Raw genomic sequence first — 16,819 nt, 5'->3', positions numbered from 1 at the left:
GGGCAATATATATGAACCAAGGAACCCTCGTCGTTTTTCGCTCTCAAATGCCATGAACCGTCATAATAAAGACATCGGCATCGATTTGTACAAACCTGTAGCGGAATGACTTACACGTGATTCCGTGAACAACCTCAGTTGTTACGTCGGCCGAACTGTTTTAGCTCTCGATTTTTGACGTAAAAGTACAAAAATTTTAACGATTTAAAGGTATAAAATGTATTTATAAGTGAAAATTATGTATTCTATCTCACTTTTGAAAGAACACATTTTTTTTTTCTATCAAAAGAATTACGATGAAGTTTTATTTTATTTATGACGTGAAGAAATCTCATTGAGTTAATTATTTATTTATTTATTTTTTTGCTAATAGAAATAGAAAAATTTTATTCATAAACCTCACACACCACACATCACTTTTTTTGTTATTTTTTTAATTTTTTTCTTTTATTAAATGTGTGGTATATGAATGATGAGTAAAAGAATTTAATTATTTTAAGAAGAATAAAACCAAAAATTTTAAAAAAAAATATGATATATGGTGTATGAGACTTATAAATAACAAAGCTCATTGCAATATATTAAGTATTTGAAAAATAAACTTTACATAAAATTAAAACAAAGAAAACTTACTGATGCTGCGAGGTTGCACAAAATAATGTTAATTATTTTATTTTGTCAACATCTTGTTATACTTGTTTTATATAATACATTATTAAAGTGATTTATATGGTAATAATTTAAATAAATATTATATATAACATCAACTAATGTTATTGGAATAATAAATAAAATTGAATAATATTACTCTTCATCTTAAATTTATTATTTCCAATCCAATATATAAATGGCTTATCTCGAAGAGTTTTTGTACAAATCAACAACTGTTTACATCACACCTCACACCTATAGTTTTTTCATAGTGGATGGATAAGATGTGAAGTTTGAGATGTGAGATGGTAAATAATGACTGATAAGAATAATTTTTCTTTATCTAGAATTATTTATACAAAAAGGTCCAATCAATCGGATTACTAGTCTTTTGACATCTGATTCAAACTGCACTTCGTAGTTACAAACTCACATTAGACAAAAAGAGGATGGAGCACAATTCTAAAGTCTCAAACAAAGTTCAAGTTTATACGACCAGCAGAATGGAGTCTTTGTCAGGTCATTCTTATTCGAATCTTGGTGGAAACTTTCAACCCGCAAAATCTTGGTGGAAACTTCGACTTCCACTTGGAACATTTGATTCCATTTTATAAAACATTAAAAATCATGCAAATTGACAAGCAAAACAACTTATTTTTGCAATTCAATGCACTTACCTTTCTTCCCTTGAGAAGATATCTTTTCAGACTCTACCTACCCAGAGCGCCTTCCTATTTCTCAATAAATGAACAAATGAACTGTACAATGGTGCCGATGCAGGGTCTCTCCTTGCTTGCTGATGAGAGTATAAACTCCTGAATCCTCAAATGGTGGCTACTCCTGGCACATTCAACTTGAAATTTAGGACTATAGAAATCAGCGCAGGCGGTATAGGTAAGCTGGAAACTTTAAAGGGGTGACCTCTTTTTGTTTCTTCTCTGGAGTCGGGTTGCAGCGCACACCACCATTTTGGAGAGAGATCCAGGAGGATTATCCTGAGTATTCTATCGATCACAAAGAACAAAACTTCGATATTTACATCTTAACCATGTTGGCTCAAAGCTCCACTTCATGAAGGTCATCCCCAAGACTGCCATCATTCATTGGCATACGCATCAAAGAAGGCTCATTAGGCATCGATGTCGATGGGGGCATGCCCAATACTTCCCCTATAGGTTTTATTTCCGCTGGATTGGGAGGGCTGAATGGATCACTGAAGCTTCCACCCCAAGAAGCTGTTCGCCGAGAGTAAGGAGAGACAGAGGCCTTGCCATTTGTTGCTACTCTGCCTGGGATGTTACCCATGCTAGGGAACCTCTGCATTGTCATTGATGATGAAGGTACAGGAGATGGGAACGAGTCATTGGCATTGGATGTTGAAGGATCCTCATTGGTTGGAATTCCCTCTTGCCCATTTTCTGCAATAGCCTCCATTGTCTGTTCACCTGATGATGCTGGGGTGGGAATAAAAAACTTTGCATTTGCAGCAACAGCAGGCTTAACGGATGGCACAGACGGTGACTGGAACATGCTTGCAGGGTTTCCACCACCTTTGTTGAAGGTGTCCACGTACCTGCCAAAAGCCAGTGAATATAGTTTATCAAGCTTAAATTGTGATCTCCACTTTGTCATTGAAGAAACAAAGGAAAGATAATGGACCTTTAGATGGGGACTGCACTCCAAAGGTTTTCATACATTAAGAAGTGCAAAGAGAGCTTTCTAAGTCAATTGTTCAGTTAATCTGATTTTGATTATCACCTTGTAAAGGGTTGAACTCGACATTATTTAGTCGTGGAGGTAGCATAGTCGTTTACTTTTTTAAAGAAAAGGATAAAGGAGAGCATAAACTTCTTTCAGGGTTACCTTGAACGTACGCCCATTCTTCCCCGAGCCGAAAAGTGATTTGAGCCAGATGGAATAGATGGGATTCCTGAACTGTGCTCTGAAGGAGTAGGATTTTTATAATCTGGACTCTGATTCATCAAAGTCCCTTCTTTCTGTAATGTGGAATTTGAATTGTAATCTGACGTACCATTCTGGAAGGCTGCCATTGTCGGAGGGGGAGGAGGCAAGGCAGCTTCTTCAGCTGGGAGTTCAGCACCTTCCTCAATCCATCTCTTCAGCTTTTCATCATAATAGAACTTATTCTTATCACCCAGTTTAGCCTTCAGCAGCAGTGCATAAAAAAAGAAGAAGCCATTTATAGGGGGGCCAAGAGAAAATAAACATACTACTCAAGAAAAACAATTAAGAAAAAAATGGAGAGAAATCCAAAGAACAGCTAATTTTCAAGAGACTACCTGTCGATCTGAGCGAGGCCTTATAACTAGCCCAACAGTCTTTTGCAGCAACTGTGAGCCAAAACCAAAGCGAGCAAAGCGTGAAGCTTTGCCTTGTTTGTTTACTGAGGCCATCTCTTTTGATGAATCAACCTGTTCCTATCATGGATTAGTAAAACTTCATAAACTTTATTTAACTAGGTGAACAGACGACAAAGAGTCAGTTGGGAGATAACATATACCTGTCTTGGAGTCCTACCAAAGTCTGGTTCTGAAACACTTCTATTGGCCATTGTCATTCTATTACCACCGGCTGTCCAATCACTTATGGGCTCCATTGAAGTAGAAGGTACTAATGATGACATGGCCATTGTTGACTGACTAGACGATACTCTAGGGCCAGTTGGCTGGGGATAATGTTCATTAACTCGAACACTTCCTTGAGATGTTGATGGTGCTTGAGATGTTGATGGTGCAGGTGGTGGGAGACCCCCAACAACACGATGTGCAGTACTATCAAAAAAGTTGAGCAATTTCCCAACTAATTTCGCTGGAGCCAAATTTGTGGTGTATCCACCCTGCAAATGGAATGTTCATTGATGGATCAGCACTAGCTTAAAAGTCAGGAGGATACACTGATAGGACTAAGTACCTGTTGATGGGTTCTGATCCTCTCCTCAAGAGATAACACTAATTGTTTCCATGTTTCTACTTCGGGTGCTCGACCAATCTTCAAAGACTTCAATACCACTTGACAGTATCTGAGCTAACCTCACCATGTTAAACAAAAAACACGTAGAACTGGACAACAAAATTCCATGAGGCATCAAAATGAAACAATTCCTACTTACTTCAAAGAGTCTGAAACCTTCCCCACTTCGGCTAGCATGTGTGCATATATGATCTTATATGGTTGAAATGGTAGCAGGACAAACTGAGAGTTCCCAAGCACCTGGGAATATTCATATAACTCGGTCCTCTGTCCAATGCAAGCAAGTTTATTTTCCATAAAAAAATAAAGCATCATTTACTAAAATTAATGTAAGGGGATGAGAAGTGCTTGAGAAAATGACAAGGATGCTGGGATTGACAACCACAAGAACATCTGAGCTAAGGTTCGTAAAAGCAATAAAACAAGAAACACGAGGGTGAATCAAGCATATAGTTTTGACTTATTCTACAATGACAGTGGAAAGGCATCCAACATAAAAAGCGTAGGCAACCATTTCAAGGTTATGCGTACATATACAAATAATATATAAAATGAAGCTCCACTCCAAATGTCTAATTTCAACCCTGCAATCTCCAAGAAAGTGAAACCCTCTTGCAACTACTAGAATTATGGAACTAAATAAATTTGAATAAGCAAGCTCCACACAACAACATCAACAGAGCAAATATATTTGAAATTTTCGGAAGACAACTAGAATCTGAAAGCACCTGAATAGCCCCTGGACTAGCATACGTTCGAGGAAATTTCCAATGATCTGCTCCAATTAGACAGAGTCTGGCACTGTCTGAATACGACTCAAAGTTTGCTTCTGCAACTAAATAGCAGATGTGTGCAGCAGTAATCTGAAACATAACTCATCTTAGCTAAGGAATAAAAAAGTTTTCCAAAAGAAAATGCAATAAAAAAAGTAAATTGCCACAAGTGAAATAGTACCTCACTTCTTTCCTTCAACAGGCAATCTCCAAGATGAATAAGTACTAGTTCATCATCCTTTGTTCTGTTTACAGTTATTACAGCCAAATTTTCCTCCCAGTCATCAAGCATAAAATTGGCTCCAATCTGTAGTTTCTCAGTGAGAAGAGTAGGTTGGTTCCAAGTCAGAGACGCTAACAGAATACTTTGCTTCAAGTTATATGACAACAAGATAACTGCTAGATTAGGGGTTTGAGCCCTAGGAATTGTATTGCATGAGATTTCGGGTAAAGCTTGTTTTCTGTATCCTACTGGCTTCAACAATACATATATGGGTATGTTCTTGTGTATGAAAACTTGAATATAAAAAAATATCTGGATATGTCCTAAAAACAAAATATAATTGGAACATCTTTTTTATTTTTGATAAGTAAAAATATAATTGGAATATTTTGTAGGGCAAGGTGATCCAAAAAATCAATCCCCTTTTAGCTTGTCCTTAATAGGATACCATTACCTCGCTATAGTGCTACCTTTTTTTCCTCAAATACTTGAGTGCTGGTGTCCTGGGGTTGCAACCCCTCTACGCTTCTTTAACGAGATAACATTACTTATGAAACAAAATACTAAAGGAAAAATTGTCTATAACATTACTTTTTGTTATCGTCATGGAGGCACTTAGTCGGATGGTGAAGGCTGTTGTGGGTGGTGGTTTGTTATCTGGATTTTTGTCACAGTCCATGAACGGAATACATGGGCCATGGGTCAGTTTGGGTCTATTACTTTACTTGTTGTTTCCCTTTATGTTATGTAAGGAAGTGGGCCATAGAGTAGCTGGGCTGTTAGCTTGTTATTTCCTTTTATCCAATCTGTTAGTTATTAATCTGGGGTCATGTTTTACCAGGGCTAAGGCCTTTTTCAGATGTTTGGCAAAACTCTAGCATATATGCTCACTGTAGTTACCAAAAATGGTATTCAGAAAGTTAATGAAAATATTATTTCTCATTCTCTTATTATCTTCTTCCTTTCTTCAATGGAGGTGCTCTCCTCGAAGTGAGCAATTTTTTTGTATTTCTCTTTAAGCAGCTTGAGGTGTGTTACAATTTTCGGTGGGTAATGATAATAATGGCTCTATCTTAATCTCACATCTCCTATTTGCAAATGATACCCTATTATTTTGTAAAGCAGACCACGGCCAGATTCAAAATTTACGAGCACTTTTGTATGCTTTGAAGCCGTTTCAGGGCTTAATGTGAACCTTGGTAAGTCCGAGATGGTTGCAGTGGGTGTGGTGCCTAGTCTCAATAGCCTGGTGAGTCTATTGGATTGTAAAGTGTCATCCTTGCCTATGAAATATTTGGGCCTACTGTTGGGAGCAACCTTTAAGGCTAGTGCGATTTGAGATGGGGTTGTAGAGAAAGTAGAGAAAAAACTGGCTGGTTGGAAACGGTTATATTTATCGAAAGGGGGTCGACTCACCTTAATTAAGAGCACATTCTCTAACCTCTTCATCTATTTTTTATCTCTATTTCCTTTGCCAGCAGGGGTAGCGAATAGATTTGAGAAATTATTTCGGGCATTTTTGTGGGGGTGAATGGAGGAGGAACTGAAAATCCATCTTGTTAAGTGGAAGACAATTTGTTCCCCAATTTCAAATGGTGGCTTGGGAGTGTGCAACCTGAGGATTTCAATAAAGCTTTATTGGGAAAATGATTATGGAGGTACCACGTGGAGGGGGATTGACTGTGGAAGGAAATCATAGATGCTAGATACGGAAGTGATAAAAGGGAAATAATGTTATTTTAAATACTCTTATTACACTTGATTAAATAAGTTTTATCTGTCAAAAGAGTATTTATTAAACAATGCATAGCAGTTGGGCTGTTGACATGTAAAAAAATCTGATTTCATGGTAAAAATAGACTTGGCCCAGTTTTATTTAACTTTGACTTGCAAGGGCTTAATTCACTTTGTGCTTATGGTAGGTTGGGGCCCACGTCTACAATAAAGCTTCCATTACTCATAACACAACCTAAAGAATTGAGGCCCACGTCTGCAATCTCCCATGACTCATAACACAACACTAGAGAATTGAAGCCCGCGTCTACTAACAGGAAAAGAAAGAAAAGAACATTCGAGAGGCATAAAAGGTAAAGAGCAAAAAGGTGGCAGTACGATTAAGGGAAGGAGACGTCCGTAGCAAAGGATGGAGGAAGCAGTTACGAAGAGAGAGAAGATGACCATGGAAGGGTGGATAAATAGGAAAGAGAGTTGGAATTGGAGAGGTGTTAAGATTCGGTTTTATTTTTCTCCTCTTAATTTTCTGAAACTTTTAAGAATTTCTAGGGTTTTCATTTTGTTGAGATTTGATGTTGATGATGATAAAGTTAGGCTAAATCTGTAGCATGGGTTGCGGTAAAACTTCTCTTTGCTCTTTATGTTGGTTGGATCTCTATAGTCTCGATTTATGTATTTCACTATTTCTAAAATCAAGTTTTTGTGAATGGTTTTTTTTGTTAGATGCTCTCGTTCTTATTCCTGTTTTGTTGTTGACACTAGGCACAGCAGAACCTTGAATTAATTGAGGTATCTCTCAGCCAAGTGATAAAGTAAAAATTGGTTGATGATTAGTGATAAATTCTTTTAAAGCCTTGGTATATGAACTCTTAGTATACATTCTTCAGATTGCATATTGTTAATATCTTGATTGGATTAACGAAAGAAGAGTAATACCCAGAGATCTTGGTGACATGTGGAGTTAAAAGAAGTTCTAAAATCGCAACCCAGGTGTTTGTCAAATTGTTTCTATAAAATCTGCAGTTTCTTTATTGTTTATTCAACTCTCTCTGTTTACATTAGGGTGAAGTTTAAATTTCAGTTGGTTGCCATAAGTCGAATATTTTATTTTCTTGAGATTTGAATTACTCTGGTTTAGTCCATTTCCTTTTCCAAAAATATTCAAAACCAAGGCACTCTAGAAAATCAACCATACATGTCAATAGCAACAGATCCTCCCCTGTGAATGTAACATTTCCTTGTTTGTTTACTTATTTTCATACAAAATCTTTTTCCCACTTGACATATCATCCAAACTCTTTTCAAATCTGAATCTTTGCAATTTCATACTATTATTTGGCTGGAACTCCTTGTCCCTGTGGAGAGGACCTTGGGTGCTACTTTGTATTACAACTAGTTCACTTCTGCACCTGGGAGTAATAGTTTGGAAGCCATCAGGAAGTATTTGGGGGGGGTTGGTGCTCCAATGAAGTGAGAGGGGGGGGGGGGGGGGGGGGGGGGGGGGGGGGGGGGGGGGGGGGGGGGGTGTTATGGCGTGGGCTTATAGAAATTTATTAGGAGGGATGGCAGAGTTTAGAAAACCACATCCGTTTTGTGGTTGGAGAGGGCACCAGAATCAGGTTTTGGCAAGATACTTGGTGTGGAGATTGCAATCTTGATAGGGCGTTCCCTGATCTCTTTCGTTTAGCAACTAACAGGGATGCCTCTGTGGCAGAGCTGAGGGTATCTTCTCATGGTTCCCACAAGTGGAATGTCCTATTTGATAGGGATATTCAAGATTGGGCACTGCACACTGTATCAAAATTTTTCAGGTTGATATACTCTACAGGAAACAATATGGCACAGGGGGATAGGATGCAGTGGAGGTCCAAAGGTACCAGGAAGATTACAGTCCGGGAGTACTACAAAATTTTGGTATCACAAGGTAATGCTCTATTCCCTTGGAAGAGTATTTGGAGATCTTGTGTGCCTTCTAAAGCAGCTTTCTTCATTTAGACTGCTGCTCTTGGGAAGATTTTGACCATGGACAACTTGAGGAAGAGGGAACTCATTGTGATGGATTGGTGCTACTTGTGTAAAAAGCAAGGAGAATCGATGGATCACTTATTATTGCATTGTGAGGTGACAAGGGTGTTGTGGGATGAGATCTTTAGAAGAGTTGACGTCACTTGGGTAATGCCTCTAAGGGTGGTTGATTTACTGGCTGGTTGAACGGAGATTCGAGGCTGTCATCAACTGGCAGCAGTTTGGAAGATGATTCCGCTGCGTTATGTGGTATATTTGGGCGGAACGGAATGAGCGTTTGCTTTGAAGATAGGGAGCGCTCAATGGCGGAGCTTCAGAGTTTAGTTATACACACTCTATTGCTTTGGTTTGCTGCTATTGTACTTAATGGGAACAATGCTCATGACTTTCTGTTCTTAATTTATCGTTCCTAGAATGTATTTAAGTGTTCTTTTGTATACTTCATGTGTACATGGGCTATGCCTATTTCACTCGTATCAATGAAATTTACCTCTTACTTATATAAAAAAAAATTGTCTATACCAAAACATATAATATTATATACTGTTAGAAAGAAAAAAGATTGTGTAACATGCATAACGTAGCTAACAATCAACTACGATGAACGTTTTTAAATCAATATATCACCTTTGCAGGCTGTTGATGCATACTAAAAGCACCCAAAAGACCAGAATCAGTTGTGTTTGAAGAAAAAACTTCTGCTGGCTGCCCTGCAATTAGCAGGCATAAAGTACGGAGAGCTGATCCTGCAACCAGCTGGCGAACTGCCATTTGCTTCACAGCATCAACATAGAACTGGATTGGTCCAAGCCAACATCCCCACCCCAAACAAGTAAAAGAAAAAGAGGAGAGATGTAAGCACAAAACTCTCACTACTTAACAAAGGCAAGCATCTGGATAGACTGATCAGGGCATCAAACCTGATCACCAAGCTGTGAAGCAAGCACAAGTGCAGGTCCCCACAACTGACCTTCTAGTGCACATTGAAGAGCTTCTCTCTTTCTACCAGAAACGAGAAAATTTTGTACCTCAGAAGCAGTTGCCTGTAAAGTACATCAAAATCTATTACAAAATTGTAAAAATTGGGGGAAATGGAGGAGAAAGGCAAAGCAATTTATTGCATACCATTAGCTGTCCTTCAGAAGGCAATTTCTGCAGAAAGTGGCTAAGAGCCCCGTACTCCTTGAATTGTGCACCATTCCTTTTGGCAGATGCAAAAAGTTTAGCAACTGCTAATTCAGGAGAATCATTTTCCTATTGACAATACAGAGCAAAAATTACCAAATGCCTATTAAAATAATCCAGACTGATCTTAAAGGATACAAACAGCTGGAAACATTCGCAACAAAAATAACGAATGACCATCCCTGCTTTTTTTTAATATGTAAAAAACAAATTATCCCTGCTTCTGAAAGCATTACATGAGAAAGGAACATCATTTGGGAAATCCCTTCATTCTGATATTCAACCTTCACGTACCCTGGTTTTACAAGCTTACCAGCTCAATAGACCTTCAGTATGTTTACTGCAATTATTATACTTGTCTATGATATTGTTAATGGACAGCCTTGTGGGTATTTTCCGAGTTCTAGAGGTTTGAGGCAAGGGGATCCCTTATCTCCCTTCTTATTTGATATTGTTATGGAAGCATTAAGTCGCATGGTGGAGGCAGTGGTAGGAGCAGGTTTTATTTCGGGCTTTTCAGTGGGTACTAATTCTAGTGGCCCTTCTATTATATCACACTTGCTTTTCGCTAATGATACCCTCATTTTTTGTGAGGCTGTTGGGGAGCAAATTCAAATTTTGAGGGCTGTCCTGCTTTGTTTTCAAGCCGTCTCGGGATTAAAAGTGAACCTAAGTAAATCGGAGTTGGTACCGGTGGGAGAAGTCCATAATATTCACCACTTGGCTGAATTTCTGGGATGTAAAGTTGCATTTTTGCCCATAAAATACTTGGGACTACCGCTAGGGGCATCTTTTAAGGCCAAACACATTTGGGACGGGGTGATCGAGAAGATAGAGAGGAAGTTGGCAGCATGGAAAAGGACTTATTTATCTAAACGGGGTAGGATTACTCTTATAAAGAGCACTCTCTCTAATATTCCTACATACTTCTTGTCTTTATTCCCTTTACCAGTTGGTGTGGCCAACCGTATTGAAAAATTGTATAGAGATTTTTTATGGGGTGGCTTGGGAGAGGTGTCTAAAACTCCCTTAGTGAGTTGGAAAAAAATTTGCTGCCCAATTGCTGATGGAGGACTGGGTATTCATAGGCTACATAGTTTAAACAATGCATTGTTGGGGAAGTGGCTATGGAGATACCAAGGGGAAGAGGAAGCATTGTGGAGGGGGGTGATTGATTGTAAGTATGGTAGTAATTGGGGAGGATGGTGTACCAAGGAGAGCAGGAACTCGTATGGAGTGAGTCTATGGAAGTTTATTAGGAAAGGTTGGGGTCGTTTCCTAAAACAAATTTACTTCTCAGTTGGTGATGGTTCAAAAATCAGATTTTGGTCTGATGTTTGGTGTGGGGATATTGTATTGTCTCGAGCATTCCTGACTGTTTTCAGATTGGCGACTAATAAGCAAGCTGCGGTTTCCGAGATGATGGGTTCTTCCAATGGAATGGTACTTTGGGATGTAGGCTTCTCTAGATCTGTTCAAGATTGGGAAGTAGAGGAGGTCACTGATTTTTTTAGACAGTTGTATTCAGTAGAGATTAGAAGACAGGGCAGGGACCAACTATGTTGGAGACAAACAGCCTCTAAAAAATTTACAGTTCGGTCATTTTATAAGGAGATACTTAATCAGGCACCTTATTGGCTTTCCTTGGAAGCGGATTTGGAAGGCTCATGTTCCGTCAAGGGTGGCTTTTTTTGGTTGGATAGCAGCATTAGGGAATATTCAGACTATAGATAACTTGAGAAAGCACGGAATGATTGTCTTGGATTGGTGCTTTATGTGCAAGCAAGAAGCGGAATCAGTGAACCATCTACTACTTCATTGTGAAATGGCTAAAGTGCTGTGGGATGGTGTGTTTGGAAGGGTTGGGCTGTGCTGGGTTATGCCAGAAACAGTGGATGATCTCCTAAAAAGCTGGACCAACTTTCAAATGCATACTTGTTCCCAAGTGGCAGCTGCATGGAAAATGATACCCTTGTGTATTATGTGGTGTATTTGGTTGGAGAGAAATGAGAGGTGCTTTAATGATCGGGAACGCAATAGTGATGCATTATGGAAGTTTTTTATAAGCACACTACTTTGCTGGTTCTCTGCTATTGTACTCGAGAGGGGGGGGGGGGGGGGGGGCTGTAAATGAGTTCTTGTCGTCGTTTCTCTAAGTTCTAGAATGTAACTAGGTGTTTCTTGTATATACTTCCTGTGTATTCGGGCTTCGCCTATTTCATTATGTTTAATAAAGTTCTAACTTATCAAAAAAAATGATATTGGATATATAATAGATGCTAAAAAGTTCTCATCAAATCAAAAGCAATTATAAATGAAAAAGTTTGATTTACCTTCAAAACAACATCAGCACCAAAAGAAGATCGAAGTTTTCCATAATGCTGGCAAGCTATCTTAAGCAAAGAGAAAAGCAACCCCAATACTTTGCCTTTTTTATAATCCATGTTGGATGATTCACAGCTTGTTATCCTCTCGTCAATCCATCTGTTCAACTCTTTACTTCCAGCACTCCCACCAGCCAATGGACCTGGAAAGGATTGTTGGCACAGAGCATGAAAATAACAAGAGGCACCCAATCCAAGGCTTGAAGCATCGGTGTTTCCTAAGACAACTTCCATCAAGTTCATAACAGAAATTGAGCCTCCTACAGGATCCTTCGCATAAAACAAAAATAGATTATTAGCCCTTTCATATATGAATACTAACATGTTCCTGTTTGCTAGGTCTCTCAGAGAACTGAGAGGAAGGAAAAAAATATATTGGGGGTTTTTCAAATAAATAATCCTTAAAACTTTTTTTTAAAGAAGGAAAAAAATATCGTTTTTTATCGGTTCTTAAAATGTTTTGATCGATAGGAAAAAAATATCTTGGAACCGAAGGAGCAAAAAATTCCCAAAAGTCTTATACGACAATTTGATGTTTTAACAAAAAAACTGTCTTATTGATGGGATACCAGGTCTCGACATGTATCCCAGAAAGAACAACTTGCAGAAATGCAGTGTTGTTTCCGTATCTCAGTCATTTGGCAACCAAAAGCAGCATCAAGAAAGAAAAGAAAAAACTCCAAGGCCTAACCTGGCTTCCATACGATGAGCTACTGAGAGAACTACTATCTTTCATTACAATGAGTTTTCCGCCAAACCCAAACGTTACAAGAGCATGTGGAGGACGCCCAGCAGACGATCTTCCTACATTGGGAGCATAAGAAGCCTGATGGCCACTCCCAAAGGATTGCTGGGAAACATTTGCGTTTTTCTGACTGTCAAAGTAATTGTTCGAGAATTGTGTTTGTTCATCCAGCTTCGCATTTTCCTGATTGAAGTTTCCATCAGGGATAAAGCTTTTGAATTCAACAGTCCCATTAACCTTATCGTAAGTCTGACTTGCTCCATCGTACATTGAAACTGTTCCGAAGGAACTAAAAGACTTCTGTTGGTTAACGTTCACAGAAACCTTCGAGCCATAAGAATTATCCAATTGCTGTTTTCCACTCAAAGTTGCAAAAGCCGCACTCTTTGGAAAAGCTTCAGCTTGCCATGCATTCAAATCCTTCTGATAATCATTGTTGTAAGCCCCAGCCCAGCTTTGATCCGCGCCTTGGCTCACAAAACCTTGTCCATAATTGTCAGTTTGAAAGTACTCACCATTTAAGCTATTACTATTCTGCTGAAAACTACCAGAGGAAACAAGCCTATTCTGATGCTGCTGATCATGGGTCTGTGCGGTTGATAGAACGGAGGAAGTGTACGTATCCAAAGCGCTCCATTCTTGCGCAATTGTGTCATAATACCAGCCGGGGTACTGAGGATCAAAAACCAAATGATCCGGGTACACGTTATTCCCTTGGGAAACCTGACTCCAGTTAGACACACACTCAGTCGAGCTAGTTTCAGTCACAGTTCCCACAGCTGAGTGAGCAGCTTGCTGCATGTAAGAAACCTCCGTTTTACCATCAGAAACCGCGCCCCGATCAGTTGCCGAATCACGAGCATCCGCTGCCATAGTTTCATATCCATCGACTTGATACCATTGCCCGGTATTGGGATCATACTTCCACCCAGGATAGAGATCATCCCAGTACTGGCTATCTTTAAAATCCTGCACATTCGTACTTTGTTCCATGGATGCACCATGAATTTGACTCACCTGATAATGCGCATAATTGACCAAATTATTCATACCATCAGCTCCACAGTTTTTATTGGTCGATTCAATTTCCGCTTTGCTATTCAAGTTATCGCCCACATTTCCCGGGAAACCACCGGAATCACCTTCCAATTCATTGAAAATATCGGAGTACGATCCAAACCCTTCACTGCCATTCTGCTCCGTGTCCGCGTGAAAAGAATTCCAGCCCACCTCCTTAACCCTAGAGCCCCCGGATCCACTGCTCTTGCTCACAGTCAAATCCGGTGTTAATCCGGATCCAATCCCATCATTACTCGACTCCATTATCCTATCATGCTCAACCGAATTGGATGAAATCAATGAATTCCTCTCATCAGCGTGAGCACCCAACAACTCTGCAGCTTCATCCACACAATCCTTCTCACTTTTCGATCCAGAATCCAACATGTTATCTTCATCGCCGCCGCGACTACCACCCCCCACATCCTCATATGGATTTCCAACCTCACCGATGCTCAAATTCGCGAACGCTTTCGCGTCGTCAGAATCATTACCGTCAGCGAACTGGGGGTTTGATCTGCTGGCGGTGGTGGAGGACTCGAACTCATCGTCCACCAATTTGTCAAAGAAATCTTCGTCCGTCTGATCCTCCACCAGGAATGGAGGATTCGAAGCCATTTAGCAAACCCTAACCCTTCCCGATCCCTCTCGATCCCACCAAAATTCGAACAAATCACGGCCAATGGCCCCCGAATCTATTACGATTAAGAAGTGAAACCTCGAAACTCGAGCTGGAATGTCGACTCCCTCGAGATCCGAAGACGAAGCGCAGGATTTCACCTCAAAATCTTAGTTTCCCCGAAACCCAACCCAAAATCGAAGATATACATCCCACAAACGAACAGGATCTACGGTTTGTACCGTCGTTGCGATCCTAAAACCATAAATCAAGCAGAATGCACCAAATTTCTGCAAGCTTCTGCTTGAATTCAACGCATAGTGTTGAGGCGAAAGGAAATAATTCAAAAAAATCCAAAAATAACTTACAGATCGAGAGGAGGAGATGGCAAAGAGAAACAAAGAGAGAGGGAGAGAGTCTCGAGAGCAGGGGACGGGCCTCAATACCGCACCCACCAAGTGCTTCGTGTATTCCATTTTATTTTTACTTTCTTATATTTTTCTATTTTTTGTAATTATTTTTTCTCTTTCTTATATTTTATTTATTTATTTTCCTCTACCGCCAGAAATGTTGGTGAACAGTACGTGGTGGGATCGTAAAAGCCATTTTCCTTTGACTTGCCCTATCGTTTTCTGCTTCCGCACTCTTTATTTTGTCAACAGCAATAAAATATTTTGAGAGTTTTAACTTTTAAGTAAAAAATAATAATAATAAAATATTCTTTAAAATAAGTTGTATTGGAGTTCGTTAAAGTGAATAAATAAAATTAAAAAACAGTTTATATATAATTTTTTAATATAATTTTTATTTTGAAGTTTGTAAAAATTATATTAATTTTTGTGTGTGAATAATGATTATGCAATGATTAAATAAAAAATTTTATAATAAAAAAATATGTTGTGCTTAAATGATGTTCGGAAATGAAATTATTATAAATTTTGAAAATTCTCATGTTTGCCAAACATCTCATAGTTTCTAACTTTTGCAATATTTAGTGCATGTTTTGCAATATTTTTAGTGCATGTTTGGGATTGTAGTAGAAAATATAACTTATAACTTTAAAGAGCTGATAACTTATAGCTTAAGTAATAAGTTCTACTCACTGGAAGATTGTTGGTGGTAATGTTACTCGGGTAGTTCTGGATTTTCTGGGAAGTAGAGTTATACCCAAGTCTCTTAATCACATCCATATTGCTCTTATTCCTAAGGTAAATTCTCCTCAGTCTGTTCATGATTTCATACCGACTAGCTTGTGTAATGTCTTGTACAAGTTGATCTCGAAAGTATTGGCTAATAGGATGAAGAATGTTAAGTCAAGTGTCATATCTTGGAATCAAAGTGTTTTTATTTTTGGTAGGTTAATTACGGATAATATTATGGTTGCGTATGAATTACTTCATATTATGAAATCAAGACAGCGAGACAGGGAGGGCAGTATGGCTATCAAGTTGGACATGTCAAAAGTTTATGATAGAGTTGAGTGAGATTTTTTAGAAGCTATGATGGTGAAACTTGGTTTTGGTTTGAAATGGACAAAATTAATTATGGAGTGTGTTCGCTCTGTGAGCTATTCTGTCATTGTGAATGAGATGCCAAGTGATATCATTTTGCCGTTGAGATGATTGAGACAATGTGATCCATTATCACCTTATCTATTTCTACTATGTGCTGAGGGCCTTAGCACCTTATTACAACAAGCTGAGGCAAAATGGGATATTAAAGGGGTGGCAGTGACAATGGGAGGTTTAAAGATTAGTCATTTTCTTTTTGAAGAGCAAAGCAGGAAGAATGGCATAATGTCAACAATATCCTTAGAAGATATGATAGGGCATTGGGTCAGACTGAACAAGCAGAAAACTTATATTCTTTTCAGCTCAAACACCAAGGCAGCGACCAAGGATTTTATTTCTCAACAAACTAATGGTGATGTGCAATAATTATGATAGATATTTGGGTTTGCCTACTGTGGTAGGGAAGTCTAAATACAACACTTTTAGAAGTCTTAAGGAGAAAATATGGAAGATGATTAATAGTTAGAAGAATGAACTTCTTTCAACAGTAGGTAAGGAAATTCTCATTAAATACATATTGCAAGCTATTCCAACATATACTATTGAGTGTTTTTAAATTACCTAGAAAGCTATGTAGGGAGATTGAAGCTATCATGTCTCGATTTTGGTGGAGTTGCAACAAGTCTGATAAAGGAGTTCACTGGAGAAACTGGGCTAAGTTAGGTGCTGTAAAATCAAATGGAGGTTTAAGCTTCAGGATCTTGAGAGTTTTAATAGAGCTTTGCTTGTAAAACAAGGATGAAAATTTATTCAAGAGCCTACTTCTTTGGTAGCTCAAATTTACAAGGAAAAGTATTTTCAGAAGAATCAGTTGCAAGAGGCTAAGTTGGGAAACTGTTCATCCCATATTTGGAGAAGC

The 16,819-nt window shown here is 38.8% G+C and overlaps 1 protein-coding gene across 4 annotated transcripts; it reads right to left on the bottom strand.

The window, feature by feature from the left end:
* Positions 1–1,085: 1,085 nt before the first annotated feature.
* On the bottom strand, positions 1,086–14,861 carry LOC121236983 (protein transport protein SEC16B homolog). 4 transcript variants are annotated; one of them, XR_005934855.1, is made up of 14 exons: positions 12,658–14,861; positions 11,916–12,236; positions 9,523–9,651; positions 9,318–9,440; positions 9,025–9,192; positions 4,597–4,722; positions 4,371–4,505; positions 3,782–3,909; positions 3,583–3,691; positions 3,173–3,508; positions 2,952–3,089; positions 2,515–2,816; positions 1,573–2,224; positions 1,086–1,491 (listed from the first exon to the last, which is right to left on the bottom strand). XR_005934855.1 is itself a non-coding variant. In XM_041133526.1 (14 exons), the coding sequence occupies exons 1-14, from the start codon at positions 14,386–14,388 to the stop codon at positions 1,708–1,710; spliced, it is 4,143 nt and encodes a 1,380-aa protein (XP_040989460.1). In that variant the 5' UTR covers positions 14,389–14,860; the 3' UTR covers positions 1,086–1,707. The 4 variants fall into 4 exon arrangements, 3 of the variants coding, with proteins under 3 accessions (XP_040989460.1, XP_040989458.1, XP_040989459.1); XM_041133526.1 differs by having other exon boundaries at positions 1,086–2,224; positions 12,658–12,906; positions 13,027–14,860; XM_041133524.1 differs by having other exon boundaries at positions 1,086–2,224.
* Positions 14,862–16,819: the final 1,958 nt, after the last annotated feature.

The sequence above is a fragment of the Juglans microcarpa x Juglans regia genome, chromosome 6S, assembly GCF_004785595.1.
Source record: "Juglans microcarpa x Juglans regia isolate MS1-56 chromosome 6S, Jm3101_v1.0, whole genome shotgun sequence".
NCBI lineage: Eukaryota > Viridiplantae > Streptophyta > Magnoliopsida > Fagales > Juglandaceae > Juglans > Juglans microcarpa x Juglans regia.
The sequence above is the reverse complement of the archived record's forward strand: the minus strand, read 5'-3'. Positions and strand labels throughout refer to the sequence as shown.

Bases quoted from the DNA above. Each gene is read 5' to 3' on its own strand.
- LOC121236983 (XM_041133524.1), bottom strand. From the start codon at position 14,388: ATGGCTTCGAATCCTCCATTCCTGGTGGAGGATCAGACGGACGAAGAT. The intron at 12,237-12,657 runs GTTAGGCCTTGG...TTTTATGCGAAG, and splicing joins GCTCATCGTATGGAAGCCAG to GATCCTGTAGGAGGCTCAAT. The intron at 4,506-4,596 runs GTACTATTTCAC...GTTATGTTTCAG, and splicing joins TGTTGAAGGAAAGAAGTGAG to ATTACTGCTGCACACATCTG.